The sequence below is a fragment of the Wyeomyia smithii genome, chromosome 2 (assembly GCF_029784165.1).
Source record: "Wyeomyia smithii strain HCP4-BCI-WySm-NY-G18 chromosome 2, ASM2978416v1, whole genome shotgun sequence".
NCBI lineage: Eukaryota > Metazoa > Arthropoda > Insecta > Diptera > Culicidae > Wyeomyia > Wyeomyia smithii.
The window spans coordinates 210,296,802-210,319,760 of NC_073695.1; the positions used below are offsets into that span (position 1 = coordinate 210,296,802).

The window sequence follows — 22,959 nt, forward strand, 5'->3', positions numbered from 1 at the left end:
TGGCTAACATGTGACCCCTGGCGCGGTTCTTCTCTTCCGTCACTCGCTGGCACTCAGCGTCAAACCACTCATTGGACGCAGCTGCCGCAGTTGTACCCAACACTTCTCGCTGTAGTGCTGATCGAACTGTGGATGTGCCTCCATTGTTCATTCAGGTTCCCTTCAACTCTTTCCTCAATCCGTTCATAAACCTTCTGCGAGTACTATGCAGCCACTCCTTCAGTTGATAGCCGCTGGATGTTCAACTGCATCCTCCTCGTTGCCTTGGATTTCAACACGTTGGACAGCCGGGCGCGGATTTTGGCTACTACGAGATAGTGATCCGAATCAACGTTCGGTCCTCTGAACGACCTCTCATCTGTAACGTCTGAAAAGTGCCGTCCATCAATCAGAACGTGGTCAATTTAAGAGCAAAGTGTGCATCCAGGTGTGCTTACGTATGTTCCGGCGTGCAAAATAAGTGCTACAGATAGCCATCCCCCTAGCTGCAGCGAAATTAACAAGCCTCAGGCCATTGTCGTTCGCGGTAGAGTGGAAGCTTTCCCTACCAGCATACGACCAAAGTTTCCACCGGGGTTGGTTACCCGATCTCCGCTACGGTTACTCGTATCCCGGTCGGCACCACGTGGAGGTTGGGATAGGAGTTGCTGGACAGAGGTGAATGACCACAATAGTATCTCAAGTGACACGTGTCTAACCATTCGCCGACCAATTGTTTCTCGTACACAGAAAAAAAACAAACTTGTATCTATCGTGGAAAAAAAAAAACAATATTTAATTATGTCCCAAATCATAATTAAAGTTAATATATTTTCCTGTCACTCGCCAAAACCTTGATTAAAACTACACAAAAAACATGCAATTGAGCAATTGAGTGCAATTGCTTTTTCAAGTTATTGAAACAAACGTAATTTCGTTAAATACATGAAATTACATGCTGGGCTGGAGCATGAGTTTTTATCGGTTAATGTCAAACAAATTCCAATTTTAGAATTTTCACTTGAATCCTTCTAGTCTCCAATTTCAGATAGTTTCGTTGAGTTTGCTTTTTGCCTAGATAGGAAAATTTTAACCAATACGCTAATTTAAATAATAGTCTTGGTAGTGCAGCTACGAACAAAGGTTTTTCTGACGTGACAGCGCTAATATAAAAGATCCATTCTTTTAGAATATATTATTATTTATAACGCTTTAACGACTCAGCATTTTGAAATGCACTGTTAGATAAAATAGAGTTACAATCTCGTCTACTGTTTGTTTAATGGAATATAAAAATACCGTAGTCCAACGTCATACGGTCGTGTCTTGGATACAACTATCCTACTTTTTATTTTTTATAAGTCGTTTGACGTAGAACTACAATACTTAGCAGGGTAAATTATTCTATAGTGGACCCCTTCCCTATAGTAGAGCGCTCATCAGATCAACTCAATTTATGCAAAAATTCGAGGGATTTTCAGAAACTTCAGAAATCTTATCCAGTCAATCCGGATCAGAAGTACGTTACCTAAGTCCAAGTCGAAAGGCTAGGAGCAAAAAATTCAAAATTCACTGGAACGATTACAAGATTATAGTTTAATTTTCACCAGTTTGAGATCTAGCGCAATTTTTTTTTTACTGTACGTACTTTCAAACTTGCTAGGGAAGCAAAATTCACAGATTTGGTGAAAAAGCTATAATCTTTAATAATCTTTGTTTTTGCTTTCATCGACCAGTGTTACCGGATTCGGGATAGTTGGCAAAGGGCAGAAATTGACTCCAGACCCATTTTGAATTCCAAGGCCTCAATATGGGTATTTCTAAACCCACAATGATGCCCGTAGGCCATTTTCAATTCCAAGATGGTAACTTCCGGCTTCGTAAAAACAGGCCAGAATGATCGATGACCGGAATGATGTCCAGAGGCTGGGAATCGAGAACAGAATGCTCTACATACTCGATATTATTTTTCTCTGTGTAATATACTAAAACCATGCCAAAATCGGTTTCGTAGAATCACCGCTTTGAGCTAAGATTTTATCCGATTTAAGATCTGTTTTATTTTAAAACATGGGTAAGAAGATGCTAATATGTCGACAAACTCTTAAAATTTTGATATCTGGTCTTAAAGCGTCGAAAAAAACATAGAAATTTTCCGATCTGACAAAAATTCAAAATGGCGCCATTCCCTTAAGTTGAAATACGTTCAAACTCAGGGAAATTTATTTCCGCATCAAACTTCATCAAAAAATCATACATAGAGCCAAGGCAAAAAAATTGTTGCACTGTGTAATCGAATTCCGGATAATCGAGTCTCCAGTTAATCGAGTCTCCTGATAATCGAGTCCGACCTGTATTAGATTTTCAATTTTATTACAACAAATACGGTAAATTAACCTAGAGTAGACCCCTTTCCTATAGTGGACCACTCGCCATATTAACTCAATTTATGCGAAAACTCGAGGGGTTCTCAGAAAACTTCTATCAGGAAACATCTTACCAATAATAAAGGTTAATAAAGGAAATGGGTTCTCTATAGGTTAATTTACCCTGTTCAAATTTTTGAATGCTCGCTTTTGAAACATTTCTGACAAACAAACACTACTAATGAAAAATACAACAATTCTGGTTCTGGTTTGTGAAAGCTGCTAACCAAGGCATGTTAAAGTAATTTTCAATTGAAAATCGTCAGGCGCTAGTGACGCTGTTGACCTTCGCTTTCAATTGAAGATCATTTATTTTATTTTCAAGCACTTTGTGAGTCACATGAAAACCACTCGAATACTCTTGCATTGATTTCGGCAGCTGAACGGTTCGAAAAGTAAAAAAAAAATGATTACACTGGTCGACAAAAGCGAGAAAATACCCTAGAGCTCAAACTGAAAAAATGAAGGATTATAGCTTTTGAACCATGATTGTGAATTTTGAGGCGCCTAGCAGCTCGGAAGTGTATTATATATTCAGAATGTTAAATGAAAATGTCCCGTAAGCGAACGTAAAAGCGACGAAACGGCGAGCAATATTACTCTGCGATTTTTTGACGCACCTCCGAGTTGGCTGGTAGCACCAAAATTCACAGCAGTTTTTTTATATTTTGTGACAGCAATGGTTAAAAAACTGTAGTCTTTCGCATTTTTCAATTTTACCCCTAGGGCATAATTTGTATTGATCCGCCATTCATACCAAATAATGATACAGGGTGTTCAATAAGTTCGAATATAATTTAAAAATTTGTTTAAAAATGGAATTATAAAATTTTTTTATCTGATTCAAAATTCATTGAGGCAATGTTTGTTGAGAACCTTTACGACATATTAGCTGGAAACACCGTGGGCGTTGGTTACCCTATACATATATGAGACTAAAGTTGACACCTATAGAATGCACATAAGGGTGGCAATGACTGTATGAAAAAAAATCATCATCGAATTTCTAAAATCGACCATGTACATTATGTTCATTAGCCCAAAAAAAAATGATCTGTGCGAAATTTCAGCTCAATCAGACATGACTTAGGGGTGCCTCAAAGCGCTCAAAGTTGTGATTTTCCAACACTCGGAAATCTACCAAGGAGGAGGACATAAAATTGGGAAAATCGAATTTTTTTTCGATGCCAAATGTCTTTAAAATGCATAAAGCGTCGAGATCAGGTGTTATACCTAAAACAAAAATTTTTGACCGAAAATCGACCTTCTGGGACTTGGCCATTTTTTGGGCAACCGAAGGCTTAATCTGAAACATTTTAGAACTGGCTTCTAAAAGCTCATTCCAAACCAGATGTAAGTTATTTTAATGTTCATGAGGTATCTCAAACTTGATTTTCATTGGGGTGGCATTTAAATCCCAGAAGGTCGATTTTCGGAACATTTTCTTGTATCTTGCGTTATATCTCGACGTTTTTGCATTTTTAAGACATTTGGAATCAAAAAAAATATCGATTTTCCCAATTTCATGTACTCCTACTTAGTAGATTTTCGAGGGTCGAAAATCAAAATTTCAAACGCTTTGAGGCACCCCTAAATCATGTCCGATTGAGCTGAAATTTTGCACAAATCTTTTTTGGGTCAATTAACAAAATGTACATGGTCGGTTTTCGAAATTTGTCATGACCCTTTTCGCTGCTACCCTAATGCACATGGTACACTCCTATACAAGATGGAAAATTTTATTCGAACTTGAACACTCTGTAAATGATTTGAAAAATTGATTCATTTTTTATTCACAACCTTTTTATTTTGTCTTCTCCGGCGAAAAGATTTTTGCCATCATCAACACCAGTTCCATAGCCCACAGTGGCTACGGGGCGGGCGGTTGGTATTGCTCAAAGTTTACGTAACGTACTTAACGGATGCCGCCACTATATACGTACAAAATATAATGTGATTAATCTCGATAAACACTGCTTACGCGATCAAAAAGTATTATAAAATTTCGTGGGGTGGGGCTATTTAAATGAAACACTGAAAGATAAACGATTCATAGTCAGTCAAAGAGCTACATCTCTAATGATCAACACGGTTTTATGCCTAGAAGATCTGTCAATACGAATTTGTTGGACTTCACCAGCAATACTGGAATCAAGACAAAACTCTAACTGATGTTATCTACCCAGATTTGTTCGGGTTTCGGCTACTTAAGAGCCAGTTCGCGGAGACCGCAACTAGGTCTTGTTTCGAGGTTCTCCGATCGGACTGAAACTTCCAGGGTTTGTTCATCTATATGATAGAACAATGTTTTGCATAATGTCAGATTTTTTGAAAAGGGGTAAGTGGGGTAAAAAAGCACGTCAAAAATTGATGTGCAAAAATTTCTAAAAACGTAAAATTGTTATAACTTTGTGAAAACTGAATCGATTTTCATGAAAATTGGCGTGTTTATTCTACTCTATGAAAGGAACAAAATGAGAGTTATTGGAAGCTGCTATCGTGAATACATGATGAGATATTCGCATTTTTCTAAAAAAAGAAGGTGATTTTCACAGCAGTTTTTCTCTTACCAACAGATCTAGGATTAAAATCCAAATAATAAGTTTTGTAGTGCAACTCAAGAGCTTTCATTAGATATATTCAAAAGATGCGCCGTTATAAAGATGCCTGAGAAAATCCATTTTTTCTATAACATGTTATTGACCATAATTTCGAATCCATTGTGCGAGAAGAGAAACTCTGTTTTGCGTCATTGTTCTTTATGCACTAATACACTAATGCAATAGTTTGCGGAAATTGAGGTTTTTGGAAAAGGGGTTAGTGGAGTAAACAGACTCTTCAAAATCTTGTATTCAGAAACTGCTAAAACCGTAAAATCGGCTTACACCCGAAGTTACACGATGAAATGAAAGGTTAGTTTTGTAGCTAACTGAAGTAGAATGAATGCCAACAAAGCCCTGCGATACTTTTTGTTGAACTTTTTTTAGTATGTCCTTTGAATAATTTAATAACCAAGGGGTCGAATGTAGTATAAAATCAAATAAACTCTATATTTCATTATCTTTATTTTAATTCTGAATTATCATCATCAAACCACTCATCGAACATATTAGTGATTGCACTCAATGTATTTTCAAAGAATGCAGTTTTTTCTGTGGCTCTGGTATAAGCAAAACAAACCTTATAAAAAACAATGTTTGAGAACTGATTGATTTTATCATTAACAACCAATATTCATGACGCTCTCGTACGTTTATCAATGCTTAATCTTTACTAACTTGAATTAGCTCAAGCTGAAAAAAAGCAAAGCTTTGGTGCTACATTCCGATACGGAGCTCGACCTTCTGTTTATTATATACAGACTGTCTGTGTAAGCTCAAGCTTATTTTGCCTATATAACGTAGAAAAATGGGCGAATAACGATTTTATTTGTTTTACCGATAAATACATTTCCGGTTTGAATTGTCTAATTCCTGCAGGAGGGGGTACTTTTAACCTCATTCCTTTATGAGCATCTTTCGGTGAAACTTTTTTCCTTATGGTAATTTGATTCTTTGATGTGCCCTACATTAAAAAAGGCTCAACAGAAAGTATCGCGTGGTTTTATTGATACTTGTTCATTCTCTTGTTGGCTCCAAAAATAACTTCTCATTCCATCGAGTAACTTCTAATGTAAGCCGAGAGTAATCATTTTACGATTTGAGCAGTTTCTAAATATAAGATTTTGAAGAGCCTGTTTACCCCACTAACCCCTTTTCTAAAAATCTAAAATTTTGCAAACTATTGCATTAAAGCATAAACAAACATAACCTGAAAATTATAGCTCAATGGAAGAATAATGACACAAAACAGAGTTTCTCTTCTCGCACAATGGGTTCGAAATTATGGTCAATAACATGTTACAGAAAAAATGGATTTTCTCAGGCATCTTTAAAACGGCGCATTTTTTGAATATATCTAATGAAAGCTCTTGAGTTGCACTACAAAACTTATTATTAGGATTTTAATCCAAGATCTGTTGGCAAGAAAAAAACTGCTGTAAAAATCACCTTCTTTTTTAGAAAAATGCGAATATCTCATCATGTATTCAAGATAGCAACTTCCAATAACCCTCATTTTGTTCCCTTTATAGAGTAGAATAATCATGCCAATTTTCATGAAAATCGATTCAGTTTTCACAAAGTTATAACAATTTTACGTTTTTAGCAGTTTTTGGACACCATTTTTTGACGTGCTTTTTTACCCCACTTACCCCTTTTCAAAAAATCTGATAATATGCAAAACATTGTTCTATTATATGGATAAACAAACCCTGAAAGTTTCAGTCCGATCGGAGTTCTCGCGAACTGGCTCTTAAGACCTATTGAAATATAGCGCTAAAACGATAGCAGAGAGTTTCCACTAAACATTCTGAAGAATGTGAGAACAACCTCAAGCTTTTCGGTTGCACAAAATCCTAACCAAACTGTGCATGAACCTCCAGCGAGGTTCCGGGTGGAATAATATTGTTCCTCCTTACACAAAATATACCAGTATCCGATGAACTCATCAAAACGATCTAGGCTAACTTTCTTTTCGTCGCTGTAATCTTGAAAAATCGAAAGTATCAAAAGACTTCTTCACTGTAGAATGTCCAAAACGATTGCAACAAAAATTAGGTTTTTATGGGTGAACTTGCACTCTACGCGAAAATCTAAAACAATTCACAGACGTAAAAAAACCTCTCGCTTTGGATAACAGAGTTGATAATAGAAAAACAGAAAAAAACGGTCTTAATGATAAACAATAAATATTATCAAATTTACCTCACTCAAGGTTGAAGCTATGAAAAATTAACACCTTATTTTATGACAAAACCGACCATCAAACAACCGAAGCAAAACTCCCCTCCGAGAATTCTCATTCTCTGCTTCTGTTGATACGCGTACGACATAAAACAAGGCAATTGAAAAAAAATTCAAAGTGAGCTCACAGCAACATGTAATAGCAACAGCTGTATGCGGATTGCGGCTAAGATTCCCAGACTCCCCACCAAATGCCAAGGATGCCGACAAGTTCCAAACGGGCAAGGGCGGAAGAATTTTTATAGTCTCATTTCAATATCTATTCGCTCGGATTTCTACCATTCAGAATGGGCCGAGAGCACTTAGGAATCAGACCAGAAATCCGTCATCCTTACTTTTCAGCACTTCCCTCCATGTCCTCGGGCAGAGGCACAACTGCGGCAGAAGGCCACATTTACTGTATATCACGACCAACCCATGTAGACGCCCCACGGGTGGAAGGCCTCCCCAACAATACCATGTGCATATTCATAAACGTTTATTATCATCATGTGTTTGCTTCAACATCACCCTATTTCTAACACACAAACCCACACGCACACACACACAACATTAACCATTTGTCTCGTTCTTTCCAGCACCGGAAATCCTGATCGTCGACGAGGAGGGCGAACCGCTCTACGATAAATACTACGAGGTGGGGTCGACAATAAAACTGATGTGCCGAGTGCGTCACATGTCGATGCTGCGATCCGCCGTTTATTGGATCCACAACGATAACATCTTGAACCACGATGTGCAACGGGGTGGCATCAGGTAAGAAAAAGTCCTAAAATGCTATAGCAGCATTTTTGATTGATGAAATTAAATCAGTAGTCGATAGGATAAGCTTCCTTTAGATGAAATTTTTTTATGCGAAATGACGATTACCACTAAGCGGTAAAGTTTCCCTCCAACGATGGAGCTGGCAGAATGATGCACAACCGGGGTCAATCGAGAGAGCGGTTGAAAAGAAGGACGGAAAATTCCCGTTCGGATTATCAGTAATTAAAAAAGTTCTTGCTCCTTTCACGTTCTTCTCAATTTTTCAGTGCATCCAAGGGCCATTTACAGACTAGCATGGGGAAAGAGTGTATAATAAGGGAGAGTCGTTCGTTTTAGTTACGATCTTTTTTAATCCAATTACTTAAATACGGTTATGAAACATGATTGGACCAAAATATATACTTCTTCTATCAATTTCACGAACTATTTCTCAAAATATTATCATTGCTCTTTAGTTTTTCAAAATATATTCATATGCCATCTATTTCAATGTCGTTTTTAAAACGACAACATTCTTTGTTCTTACGCGGTTTTAAATGATTCTCGAGCTCGGGAATACGTATTACCGAACTCGAGAATATTTAACCTTAACCGTTATGTACTCGGCAGGGTACCCGGGTACCTTTTCAGACTTTATTGCTTTAAAAAACAAGGATAACCTCAACTCAGCCAGTTGAAACTTATCGAGAGCTCCTGGAAATAAACCATTTTCCATCATCAGACTGTTTATAGCAGCAGAGAGGGTCGAAGGGGGGGCTTCGAATTTTTGTACCCCATATGTACTCGGCAGGGTTCCCGGGTACCCACAAAATGAAATTCTTCCTGCTTTTGCATTTCTTGCCCCATTTTCAATCTTGGCCTGTCAAAAGATTGGAAAATTTGTCTACTTCAGAATCCGAGACCGACATGAACTTGTGACCACATCTGGTTTCTGTAAATCCGGATCTTCGGGGGCATGTTCCGATGAGACGAAGTAGTACAATTGTCAATAAAACCGAACAAAATTGGTATCAAAATTCATGAAATTACTCCAGGAGTTGATTTTCATTCATTTTGAGTCCATCTGATAAATTATCCGAAATGGTCATTTCGGAGCAGATTCCCGATATTGAACATGGTCCCGAAGATCCGGATTTACGGGAACCATATAAGATCAATGGCTCTTTAGGTTTTGTATACTGAAAATAGACAAATTTTCCAATCTTTTGACGGGTCATAATCGAAAATCGGTCAAGAATTGAAGAAGAAAGAAGCATATCATTTTGGTGGGTATCCGGGTACCCTGCCGAGTACTTACGTGTGTTAAAATTGCCGAGTACATAACGGTTAATTTGCTCAAACTCAAATGAAATCAATATTAAGAAAAAGAAAAGAAGAAAAGAATGATTTCAAATTTAGCTTCAAAAAGCTTTTTGAGGACAAAGCAAATAACAGTAGGAATCAAAAGTAGAAACAAAGGTACTCAAAGTACGAATAATAGAAAGCATCCGAAAATCATTGAAGGGCCGTCGAGTATGCAAAAGGTGAAAAAACGATTAATGAAAGGTAAAAAAACAATTTTACTGAAGGCCACTTTAAACGGTCAAAAAAGGCAAACATAAACATCGTTGGTTCAATTGAATTGTCTTCAGTTGAATCAACAATGTCTGTGTGAGTTTCAATTATTTCGTTTGACCCTTGGTACACTTTTGTCACCGATAGCACCAGCTTCCTTCTATAATTTGCACGCTTTTTAAGAAGTGCGTGTGGTTTCTGTAAAGCTTGCTGGCATATAAGGCAACACTGCTGTGGTATTAACACTCGCGGTTTGTTGTTTGTTTGTTTATTATGCAGAGATGGGTTAAAAGGTCGCAGCATAAGCTCATAAATACTCGTAAATTGCAGAAATAAAACGACAGTATCAAACCTAACTGCGCAATTCCGACAACGAGAACGACACTGTTAATAGTACTTGGCTGTAGGTACTACCAAAATACGCGGATATTAGGAATAAAAAATCGACGAGCTTCTCTTAATGACCCGTGAGTGCAATTTTTACATCATAATACTAACAGAGATCGGCATGGACGATCTTATCAACTCACTGCAGCTGTTTGGGTCATCATTAAATATATTTCGTTGTGATCCTTCTGTGCACAATAGTAACAAATCCAGTACCATCTAAGCTCATTCATCGAGACTGTGAACAGATTGGGTTTGGAGCAAGTTTGCGTTAGTGCTTCTGTTCGCTGAAAGCATTAAGTATGACATCGTTTTTGTCTGTGATGATTATTATCAACTACGTATCGTGTGGATGTCTGATTCTCTCCCTGCTTCTATGTAAGTGCTTGCTGCATGAGTGTCGCCTATAGACGGTATGGAGTTTTAGGATGTAAGGCAGCAAAACTTTTAGCAGAACCATGGCAAGCGCACACTGGACTTAATTAGTGTTATGTTCCTTCGAGTAGGTGCTCTTTGTATTACACCGCTGTATTAGACCGCTACTACCTGTCGACCGCCTCCACTGGCCTTTGACAATCACGCTACTTACCTTCTGCTCTTACAGCGCTATTCCGGTAAATGGAGATAGTATAAGAAGATTAAATTTTCGTAAAAATGATTCCGTCCCATCAATCGATTATTTTTCGGACTTCGATTTGAATTTAGTACATATGTTTTCACTGTGTCTTTTAAATGAAAATGCAACTTTATTTCGAAGAACTGGTTAACTGAAAATCATTAAAAGTATTGCCCATCGCTAATTACAACTTTGACCCATCTTTCTGGCAGAACTCGAATACCGTTACGATAAAAGTATTCATCTTTTGCGGCTATCCACGAATCAAGCCGTTTTTCGATGTCTTCACATGAGAAGAACTGCCATCGAGCGGAACAAGTAATAATCGGACGGCACAATATCTAGGGAATGTGACTTTCCATTTGAGCGTTTTTATGTAAATTTCAACGACATTAGCAGTATGAGGCCTAGCGTTGTCATGCAGTAGAATCACTTTTTCGTATCTTTGCTCACTTTGTGGCCATTGTCGGTGATGGTTTCTTTCGGTTCAACAGCTAATAATAAATATACCAACTTTCACAACGTGTATATACCGAGCCAACGACGTAGAAGCAATCACCCGTCACGACGCTCGAATATGGCGTATCTTCTAATACCAAAAGCAAGCTGTTCCTGCGTTCAGCATGGATCTTCATCGAGCAATCCCTCCAGTTCAGCGTCTTCGAAAGTTTTTGGGCTTCCTTCAGGTGCACAGTCGGCAACATGAAAATTACTATCTTCAAAGGGATGAAGCATTTCCGTGAACATTTTTAAACTCTCTATGCGCTTCAGCCGCCATTTTTTTTCAAACGAACGTCTGTTTCAAAATCAGACATTTTAATACAACAAAAAATATATGACGCCGCAATAAAATCACTAACAAGGTCAAAGCGGCTTGTTTATGTACAAAACGACTTACTGCTGACAAATAACGAGAAGTTAGTTTCACACGCTTCTGCGATATTATTGGTCAGTTGTTGAATGCAAATGTGTCGTTAGTGAAGCGACCCAACAAAAATTGCTTGGAGTACACGTCGGTTACGTGAAATTAAATGATTTTAAAACAATGTCCAGCGAAGATATCGCCGTTTAAAAACGCAGATAATGAGACGCAATTTTAAAAGGGCAACAACACATTGTACAAATTGTATGTCCTACCAGTGCAGACAAGCCTTGAATTTGGGCTCGACATTGAGTTTGATGACCATACATTTTGTAGTTGCTCCTCCGTGATGGATCTGAGCTAGTGCCACAAAAAACTACGAGAATGACTATTAGGGATTGATGTATCTTCTTCAATGTGCAACAATTCAGTTGCATGACATTCCATCGTATTTCGAACCCGATTATGTACCAATAGTACATTAAAGGATTTGAGCTAAAAAGAGTTGACCGTGTTTACGACCTTGGTATTCTACTTGACGCTAAGCTCCTTTTCCACATACACCATTCTAGCTTAATATCTAAAACGACACGACAATTGAGATTTATTGCAAACCTCAAGGACCTCACTGCCTAAAAGCCTGAATTGTTTACTAATACCACCATTGCTTCAAAAATCGCTGCTTGATTCGGTACCCTCACCAGCTGACATGGTGTCTGCGGACCGCACGTGTTCAGAACTTACTTTGCATGACCTAGTCTGGCGTAATTCGGAAAATCTCCCACCATTTTTGCCTTTCTCCTAGAAAGGTATAGCAATCACTGGAAAAACCAAAGGTATAAAAGTGCTCCAAAGGGTCGAATCTCGTATATCAATCGACTTAGTTTGACGAGCTGAGCATTTTCTGTATGTGTGTGTGTATGTGTGTGTGTATGTAACGCTCTCCCAATCTCACTCGATTTTCTCAGAGATGGCTGGACCGATCTTCATGAAATTAATTGCAAATGAGAGGTCTAGTTGCCCCATAAGACTCTATTGAATTTCATTGCAATCAGATTTTTAGTTTAGAGGTTATGTTTAAAATGTGAAAATCACGAAACATCACTTTCTCAGAAACTACTCAACCGATTTTAACAAAATGGTTTTAAATGAACGAGCTACTTAAAAAACCCTTAACTTTTGAGTTTCATGAAGATTGAACATGTGGTTCAGAAGTTATTTAAAGAAACGTGTTCAGGAGAGTGTTTAATCTCACTCATGTTTCTCAGAGATGGCTGGACCGATTTTCATAAAATTAGTGTCAAATGGAAGGTCTAGTTGCCCCATAAGACCCTATTGATTTGTTTTGCAATCGGACTATTACTTTGCCTGTTATGTTTAAAAATGTGAAATCCAGCTATGAAAAAAAAACATATTCCGAAGACTACTTAAACTCACTCACTTTTCACAGAGATGGCTGAACCAATTTCCACGAAATTAGTGTCAAATGAAAGGTCTTGCTGTCTCATAACACTCTATTGAATTTCAATGTAATCGGTCTGTTACTTGTCTGTAATGTATCAAAATATGAAATTAAGAAACTTCATTATCTCAGAAAGTACACAACCGATTTGAACAATATTGGCATCAAATGAACGGGTTAGTTAAAGGTTAATTGTTGAATTTTATAGTGATTAAACACGTGGTTCAAAAATTGTGAAAAGAAACATGTTCCGGTGACTTTTCAAATTCACTCGTTTTCCCAAAAATGGCTGGACTAAATTCAACAATCTTAGTGTCAAATGAAAAGTTTGGCTTTCCTATATGTTCCCATTTTATTTGACTATAATCGTATTTATATTCTAATCGTTATGTATTAATTAAATAAACAACGAAAGTCTATTATCTCAAAGATCACACGACTTATTTGAACATATCTAGTGTAATTTGAACGGGTTGTCTCTCAAACTCACAAGTAAGAAATTTCATAGCAATTTGATATGTGGTTCAAAAGTTATGAAAAGAAACGAAATTCAAAGACTATTTAAAACTGTAACTGCTTTGATCAAAACATATGGTCGGTGTTAAGTCAGACCGGACCAAGTGACATTTTGATCATTTCGAGAAAAACGAGTTTGAAGTTTGTTGCTCTGGGAATTTAAAAGTTTTCAATATTTTTGCGCAGTTTTGATGTTATAAGTTGGAGTAACTTTCTAACTGTATCATGCAATGTGACAATTGAAAAAAAAGAAGTGCCGTGAGCTCAAGAAGGACGGGTTTGTAAATGATTAAATGTACTTGGTCCACTCTGATTGAATCAAAGAAGAATCATTAATGACTTGGTCCATTATGACTGAACAATTGAACAATTAATTTTAGTCCATCGATCGTCGAACAGTCAAAAAGTTTTTAATCTACATGGTTAGCTTCTGCGACATCAACAATTATTGAAAATAGTTTGAATAAACTTTAAACTGTGTTTGTTTCAGCAAATCGATGGTAGGAACGAAATGTTTTAATGGAACAAAAATATGGTTAATTCACTCAATCAAGATATTCGTAATCATCCACTTTCTCTGTAACTTTGGCCAAAATTGCCGTAGAATTGATAATGGACTGGATGGTTTCCTCGTGTTTTGGATCTGGAATTTCTGTCACGTTTGGCTTTAGTGCTTCAAGGACAGCATCATGAAAACTTGGCACAGGTTCTCCATTATTTATTGGAAAAAAATATTGAATAGATATTGACAACATGCTTTACACACTTAACTGTCAATCGAGTCAGCTTCTTCTTGTATTAATATGAAAGGTCTTCTCCAAACAATCGCTTGTGTGCCTTTAGCTCCGTAATTTCATTACGGGCATAAATCTAATTAGCCCACATAAAACAGTAACCAACATACACTTACCACTTATTTCAACCCCCTGAGGATATAATTCATTGGTAAAATCATCAAGTTTTAAGTCAGTATTACTACTGTAACTTGAAACTCTTTCTGAAATTGTGGAATGTTGTGTCACCCACACAAATGACTAACGTTTTTCATTTACGTGTTCAATCAGAGTGGACCATGTACATTTTGCTCATTTACTGGTAAAGTATACATTTTTGACTAACGGGCAAAGAAGCATTCCAATAAGTTGCCTAATAGTGTTGTAATTCATTCATGTTGACTTCAAACCGATGCTGTAAATTCCGATAATTTCAACTTTTTTCTACTTAACACATGGTTCACTCTGTCTGCACACTATAAGACATGATATCAGGTCATGTTAGTGACAGTAATAAACGGTCCAAAAACACATTCAAAACCACGGCAGTGCGTGAAACTTTACAGATTCCGATGGGGGGTGAGTGAAAGAGTTAGCTGATACAAAGAAATCCGGAAAAACGCTTGAAAATTCTTCCGTTCGTTCGCTTTTATCAATAGCTGACCGAAGGCAGTCTCCTTGAGAATAAACACTTGGTCCATTCTGACTGAACACTGTAATCGCTTTTCATTGGGCAGACAAAAATCATGCTGTTATTTCTGCTGTTTTAGAGATAAATAAATTCTGATTGTTGTGTGATGTAGTTTAAGAAAATCTTTATCCAATACTATCGTTAACTCGTTTTTTCCAATTTTGCGACTTGGTCCGGTCTGACTTAACACCGACCATATGGCCTCAACAAAATTTAAATTTGGTATTGTGCTATTCGTACGTTCCCGGTATTGCTCGTGATTGAAGTGTACGAAATTCAAAGTCATTTCTTTTATTTCGCTATTTCTTCAGCACGAATATTTTACTCCTAATTAATATTTTTTTAACTTTTTGCCATTCTCCTAGAAAGGTATAGCAATCACTTGCAAAACCGAAGATATGAATGTGCTCCAAAGGGCCGAATGGCATATATCACTCGACTCAGTTCGACGAGCTGAGCATTTTCTGTATGCATGTGTGTGTGTACGTGTGTGTGTGCGTATGTGTTTGTATGTGTGTGTATGTGTGTGTATGTGCAGATTTTTATTTTCACTCACTTTTCTCATAGATGGCTGGACCGATTTTAATAAAATTATATGCAAATGAAACCCAAGCAACAACTGAAACATAATAGAACAATAAATTGTGATCATTTGTTGCACTAATGAAATTCCAAAGTTTTAAGAAACATTTTTTGTTACTACGATGAAATTGTAAAGAAACAAGCAACAACTAAAGTTGCATCGCTGCCTAAAAAAACTTAACACCAACAACGTCATTCGCGTGGTTGGATTTGTTGTTGAAACGTGTAAACGGCATTTAAAAACCCAACCTACACTGAATAGATCTAGTGGGTGGAGAATATAGGTTGCCAACGTGATGCTTGCGAGTTACACAAAACAAACACACAAAAATACTTCTAAAAGTTGCTGTCATGTTCTGAAGCCATGTAACAGCAACTTTTGCTCGATCGTTCGCCTTATATTTGTTTTTGAGATGAGGTTATTTACTGCGTTGTAACTTTTCGTACTTGGACTAGAAGTCGTCCAAAAAGTGTGGGTCTCTGAAACGAAATGAGATAAATTGCTTTGAATTTCATTACCACGCTGAGGTGCTGATAGATTGAAGAAGCGAAATTAAAAACTGATATAATGACCATTAGTATGATAAGGGAAGCAAAATTTGAAACTGAGCCATAAACTTGCAAATGTTTCTACAGCAAATGACGTAAATAGTGAAAACGAGAAAATTGAATGGAAATTGATAACTGGAGTTAAATCCTCATCAAATTTCTTGAAACAATCAAAGATGAATCGCTATACAGACAATCTATTTACGATCTGACCATTTGCCATTTAGTTTCTATTGCGCCTTAGTTCGATGCATCTTCGTAGCTGAAATTTCATCATGCAGCATTTATCATGTTGTTATCAAATTCCATGCATAACTTCATACACATTGCGGTTTCATTCTTGAAACTTGTGTTGAAACAACGAAAATGTTGCAATTGGCTCCACCTCCTGTGCTTTTTTTGTCATTGTATAGGAAACTGAGATGTAGCTGCAACTTAGTTTGGCATAAGAATTTGTTGCTGTGATGCACAAAGTTCAAATTCGAAACATATTTTGCTGCTTGGGAAGTTCTAGTTGCCCCATAAGACCCTTTTAAATTTCATTGTAAGGCTGATACAAATTTCGAATTCTTTTTATGTCCAAGGTTATCAAACTTAGCAAAGGGGGTGGCAAAAAATAAATAACACCGAGACGAAAATAAATAAATGTCTTTGATAAAAGTTTGTGTGCAAGTTATGACGTTTGTAACTTGCACTCAAATAAATGTTGAAAAATAACACTTTATTATTATTATTATCTATTTCCCTTGCCTTTTGACGACACTCTCTCTGTCACTGGACTTGTTCATTGTTAAATTAAGCATTAATGCTGTCGGAAAACAAATAAAATGAATAAAACGGTATGAGCTTTTTTTTCTTCCCCTTCCAATATTCAAAATTTTTGAAGAAGAGGTGACATAAAATGAAAATAAAATTTGTAACGGCCTAGTTGGATTTTTATTTCAGAGGTTATGTTTAAAAATGTAAAAATCACGAAACATCAATATCTCAGGAACCACACAACCGATTTCAATAAAATTGGTTTCAAATGAACGGGCTATTTTAAAAACCCTTGACTTTTGAATTTTATATAGATTGAACATGTGGTTCAGAAGTTATGAAAAGAAACGTCTTCTGAAGACTGTTTAATTTCACTAATGTTTCTCAGAGATGGCTGGACCGATTTCCACAAAATCAGTGTCATATGAAAGGTTTAGTTACCCCATAAGACCCTATTGATTTTTTTGCAATCGAACTATTACTTTGCCTGTTATGTTTAAGAATGTGAAATCCAGCTATGAAAAGAAACATATTCCGAAGAATACATAAACTCACTCACTTTTCTCAGAGATGGTTGAACCGATTTTCACGAAATTAGTGTCAAATGAAAGGTCTAGCTGACTCATAACACCCTATTGAATTTTACTGTAATCGAACTATAACTTCGTCTGTAATATTCCGAATTGTGAAAATCACGAAACTTCATTATCTCAGAAACTACACAACCGATTTGATCAATTGTATTATCAGATGAACAGGCTAGTTAAGGGTTAGCTGATGAATTATGTTTTGAAGAAATTCTATAATCTCAAAGATTACATGACTTATTTGAACATTACTAGGTCATACGAACGAGTCATCTCTCAAACTTACAAATAACAAACTTCATAACAATTTGATATGTGGTTCAAAAGTTATAGAAAGAAAAGATATTCAAAGGCTATTCAAAACTATCCCTGCTTTGATCAATACATGTGGCCACAATATAATTTAAATGTGGTATCGTACCATTCGAATGTTCCCGGTATTGCTCGTGATTGAATTGTTCGAAATTAAGAGTCATTTCTTTTATTTCGCTATTTCTTGAGCATTTACATTACGTCACATTTCATATTTTATTCTTCTATTACAACATCAATATTTTAGAACCTGAAAAGTGAATACACATTTATTGGATTGAAGCGTTCATGTAAATCTATTTTTACAAATAATAAGTTTGAATGAGAAAGGCTGGGTCTGACCGCTAGGTAAATTAATTTAGGTTTTTGTAAGATTTGGACCACTGCGACTATTATTTTGAACTTTTGTGGTATACCTCTTTTTTAGTCTAGGTACTCGTGGCAGACATATCGTTGTCATGTTGCACCCTTTCACCCAATTTGGCACTAAATTTCGTATGAAATTAATTACCTCATTAGGATTTGCAGACCAGACCTCGAAAGGCTTCGAAGTTCCTTTCCCAAAAGCTCTTATTCTGCGCTGTATTAGTGCACTGCAGTCACATTCAAACCCACAGAGACGACAAATTTCGTCATTTGACTGAGCAATTTGTTTCATGTGATACCTACTTGGATAGTGTAATTGTTCTTAGTTCCTTTTTATTTCAACTCAGCAGTTGCTGGCTTTTCTTCACGCTCTACTGACAATTTTCAGTTCTCCTGTATTGTCCGATGTTCCCAGGTTTTCAATTCTGCTTCCGAGTCGCTTGATGACACCCCACAGAACGGTTCTGGGCCAGTAAAATCGGTACATGACCCCTGTCTAGCTAACGTATCGGCTTTTTCATTGCCTTCCACTCCGCAGTGACCAGGAACCCAGTATAACCATACTTGATTCCTTTCTGCCGGTTTTTCAGTGAAAGGATGCACTCCCACTGCACTCCCACTTGCTTAGTGGTACTTGTGAAGGTTTTTAGTGCGTTAAGTGCTGCTTAACTGTCAGAAAAAATGCATATGTTAGCATGCCTGTATTTTCTAGCCAAACAAACTTGCGCACATTCATGAATTGCAAATATTTTGGCCTGGAACACTGTAGGCCAACGGCCCATTGGTGTCGAGATACTTATCCCTGGACCATGTATACCTGCTCCGGTTGAATCATTCATTTTTGAGCCATCTGTGTAAAAGACGACAGAGCCTTGACGGATATTCGGGCCACCTTGTTCCCAGACTTCCCGTTCGGTCTTTGTGATTTTGAAAGGTTTTTCGAAGTTTGCTTTGGTATTCATCAAATCTTCGATACCTGGTATACGTTTGCCCAGCTGAAAATCTTTGAGAATTGCCAGTTGGCCTCTCTGATCTCAATCAGGTACTTCTTTATGGCGTGTTAGTTTCAACGCACTTTTTTCCGCCTCTAGTTGTACTACTGGAGTGGTAATAGATGCAGAATTGCATCTAAGGCTTTTGACGGAGCACTATTCATTACTCTTGTAATTGCATTACAAATTAGTCTTTGCAGCTTGCCCAGCTTAATCCGCGTTGACCGTTCTTTCGTTTTAAGCCACCACACTAGCGAGGCATATGTTATTCTTGGTCTTATTATTGCCTGGTACAACCAATAAATCATACTTGGCCCTAGACCCCATTTTCTGCCAATAGCTTTGCTACACGCCCAGAGGGCACTCGTAGCTTAACCGATGACATATTCAATATGTGCATTCCACCTGAGTTTCTGATCTAAAACTACTCCAAGATGTTTAGTCTCATTGGAGAACTGCAGTATAGTCTCACCCAGTTTCATCCTCTTCAAGTTGTACCTTCTTTTCCGGGTGAAGGGAATAATGGTTGTTTTAGAGGGGTAAATTGTCAGCCCCTCTTGTCTACACCATTTTAAAGTATAGTTTAGAGCTAACTGCATTCTCTTCGATAATGTACTGTCGAATTTCCCCCTCACAAGAATCACAACATCATCGGCGAATCCGACTATTTTGAAACCTAGCTGAGTTAGGTTTTTAAGGTGAAACCTCATTGAATCCAAAAATGGCCGACCTCGAGTCACTACTTCGAATTTTCGAAAGCACAAGACTCGGAAATAGTTAATGCGTTCCCTGTGGAAATGCTGTGGAAATGTTTGCTGTGGTGTCGCAATGAGTATTTCCGAGTCATGTGCTTTTGAAAATTCGAAGTGGTGACTCGAAGTCGGCCATTTTTGGATTCAATGAGGTTTTACCTTAAGAAGCTGGTCTACAACCAATGACCACAGCGAAGGCGATAGAACTCCTCCTTGCGGGCATCCCTTAGTTGTGTTCTTTGTGAGAGTAGTATTACCCAGTACTGCAGTTATCTCACGACTATTTAGCATTGTTTGGATCCATTTTGAGTTATATGTATCAAATCCATGGCATCTCATCGCGTTCAGCATTGAGTGATGGGATACATTATCAAAAGCTCCCTCTATGTCTAAGAACGCAGCAAGGGCGATTTCTTTTGCATCTATAGATTTTGCTATTTTTGTCGTCAGCATATGTATTGCATCCACTGTTGACAGGTTGCTACGATATGCAAACTGATAGTTACTAAGCGGAGAGGTTTCTAGGTACGTGGATTTGACGTGGTAGTCAATTAGTTTTTCCATTATCTTTAACATAATGGAGGTTAGACTAATTGGTCTAAAGGCTTTTGGAAGTGTTTTGTCGCGCTTGCCAGCCTTTGGTATGAAAATCACTCTCGTTTTTCTCCAACAAGTGGGTATGTAATCAAGTGTCCCACCATACCCTGACTGCAGTCGATTATTTATCCCTGATGATACTTTTTGGCACGTCTTATGATACAGGTTTTGAGTGGTTGAGCTCTGGTAGCTTCTCAAACATTTTCGTATACACACTGGGACAGTATGACCTTAAATGAATCGATTTTCCTACTTATCGTCTTTCTTACTTACGGCGCAGCTACCGGCACTTTCCCGGAATTCCCTGCAGTTACTTCTTCGTGTTTAGTTAGCCACCTGTTTTTTGATTCGTTATTGAATATACTTTCAAAATTTTAGTGTATTTGTAGTATCTTTCTCACAAAACAACAATATCGCACGTTAGCCTGGGGGCCAATAGCGGTCTCGATAAACAAGATTTGTTGAGAGAACTCGTTATCGATATTTTTGGCACATTTGTAATGTCTAGGATAAATACAACGATACACTGTGCCCCAGTGCTTAGCCGAGAAAATTTCCAGCTCGAAAAGATCCTGGACCGGATCGGGAATCGACCCCAATATCACAACCGTGTGAGAGAGCTAACCGATTCACATCGCTAACCACGGAGCCGCGGGGACCACATAAATTTTCTCACATAAATAGGTGGAAAATTTCAAGTTAAGTCGAAAAATTGCGTGAAAAAGTTTTAAAATTTAGATTCAAACTTAAATAACTCAACATGTTTTGGTGATATTAGTACGAATCTGTAAATATTTAAAAAAAACTCCGTTTATTCCCTTTCCAAAACTGTTAAAATATTGGAAATCTGTCCAGAAATGACTGAGTTAAAAAATAGTTTGCGCTGAAGTCCAAAAAACGTATTTTGACCATAACTTCAATGTTTAGAGGTGTTTGGAAAATTTATTGTATGTACGAATGTTAAACTCAACAAGACCTACAACCTACACTAGGTCACTTCAGAAGTTCTAAATCGCTGTAGCACAGTGTAATGATTCAGTCGTTACACACCACAATCCACCGCACATCGTTTGGGTTTAACTACTGTTACCGCTCCAATTAGAATCTTTTCCAGCGCAAAAGAACTATTTGAGTTCAAAATTTCATTTGTTTTGTTAATACTTACTTACTTACTTACTTCAGCAGCCTAGAGCCGAGGTGGCTCGTGCGTATCAAGAATTTTCTCCACTCTACTCGGTCCTGAGCTACTCGTCACCAATTCCCCAGGCGTCTCGACACTCGCAGGTCCTCTTCAACCTGGGTCAAGCTATTTTGCATGTTGGCCCCCGTTGTTTATGTTGCTAGTGGGGTCCTTGAAGGGACCCACTGTCGTTCGGCATCCTCGTGACACCCCCCGACCCATCGTTAGCTCTCGACAGAGGTGCCAGAAATATTTTTTGTTAATCCATCGATTCTAAGGATTTCTACGTATTTCCACGGAATTAACCTTCTGCTGTCTTGCCGCTCTTTGCATGTCGGTCCCATAGCATGAAAACTCAAATGGAGAAAAAACCGATTGAATTATGTAATCAATTTTCGGTTATTTCGTGTCCGCATGGCTTGTCATGGTAAGAAATGATTATCAAGTGGTCAAATTAAGTATGTTCAAGTCAACTGACTTACTACACAACATAACATAACAGCAATGTGACTGACATGCGAATAATTTTTTATCTGATCAGCTAAATATTCGCATTTTATAAATTTTGTTTTCGACGCATTGATTTTAAGTTTAACTCTTTCAGCCTCGACTGTAGATTGCCACCGCCATCGCAAAGTTTCTTGTTATAATATTGAGGTCGACTGCGAAGCCTATGAGTTGACTACCTTCTGCTGAAAATCGTGACTCTCGTTTTGACACCCGCTCGCCAGATTGAACCCTCAAAAGCAATGTTGAACAACGTGCAGGATGGTCCATATCCTTGTCACTAACCTCTGCGCGGTTCGAAGGGGTTCAAAAGTGTCCCCGGTACGCACGAGTAACAAATCACTTGGTTTTGATAAGTCATGTCAGTTTATCTCCCAGCTGGTATCGAGGTTCGATGCTGGCCTAAAAAGCCAATCGTCGTAAGTTCGAGTCTCGGCTCGGGAGAGACTGTTAGTGTTAGTAGGATCGTAGCACTTGACCCGCAATTGTCCTGTACACTAAACAGTTGGCTGCGAAGTCTGTGTATAATAAACAGAAGGTCGAGTTCCGAATCGGAATGTTGTACCAAGGTTTTGCTTTGTCAGTTTATCATGAAAACCATAGTCGTGTTTGCCATAGCTGGTCTCGTTCGTCATATGCTGACTTGAAGTCCATGAAAACATGATGTGTGGGTATGTTGTACTCCCGTCATTTCTGAAGGATCTGCCGGAGAGTGAAGTTTTGAGTAGTGATAGCGCGTGCTTGTGTGGAGCCCGCTTGATACTGCTTTTCGAATCCATTTTCTAAAGGTGATAGACGGCTCAATATCTAGGAACTGGGTCACTGCAATCGCTTGGAGGCACTCCATGTTTGACATTTTTTCCGCCTCCTTCTGTTGCTCCGCTATTGAGGTGCTCATCGA

At 37.8% G+C, this 22,959-nt stretch overlaps 1 protein-coding gene across 2 annotated transcripts in view; it reads left to right on the top strand.

Annotated features, from left to right (window-relative positions):
- LOC129724286 (uncharacterized) overlaps window positions 1-22,959 on the top strand; it is a 373,573-nt gene that overhangs the window by 343,471 nt on the left and 7,143 nt on the right. For both annotated transcript variants that reach the window (XM_055679027.1, XM_055679028.1), the window contains one exon: window positions 7,828-8,005. In XM_055679027.1, coding sequence (XP_055535002.1) covers window positions 7,828-8,005 — 178 coding nt within the window. The remainder of the gene's footprint in view (window positions 1-7,827; window positions 8,006-22,959) is intronic.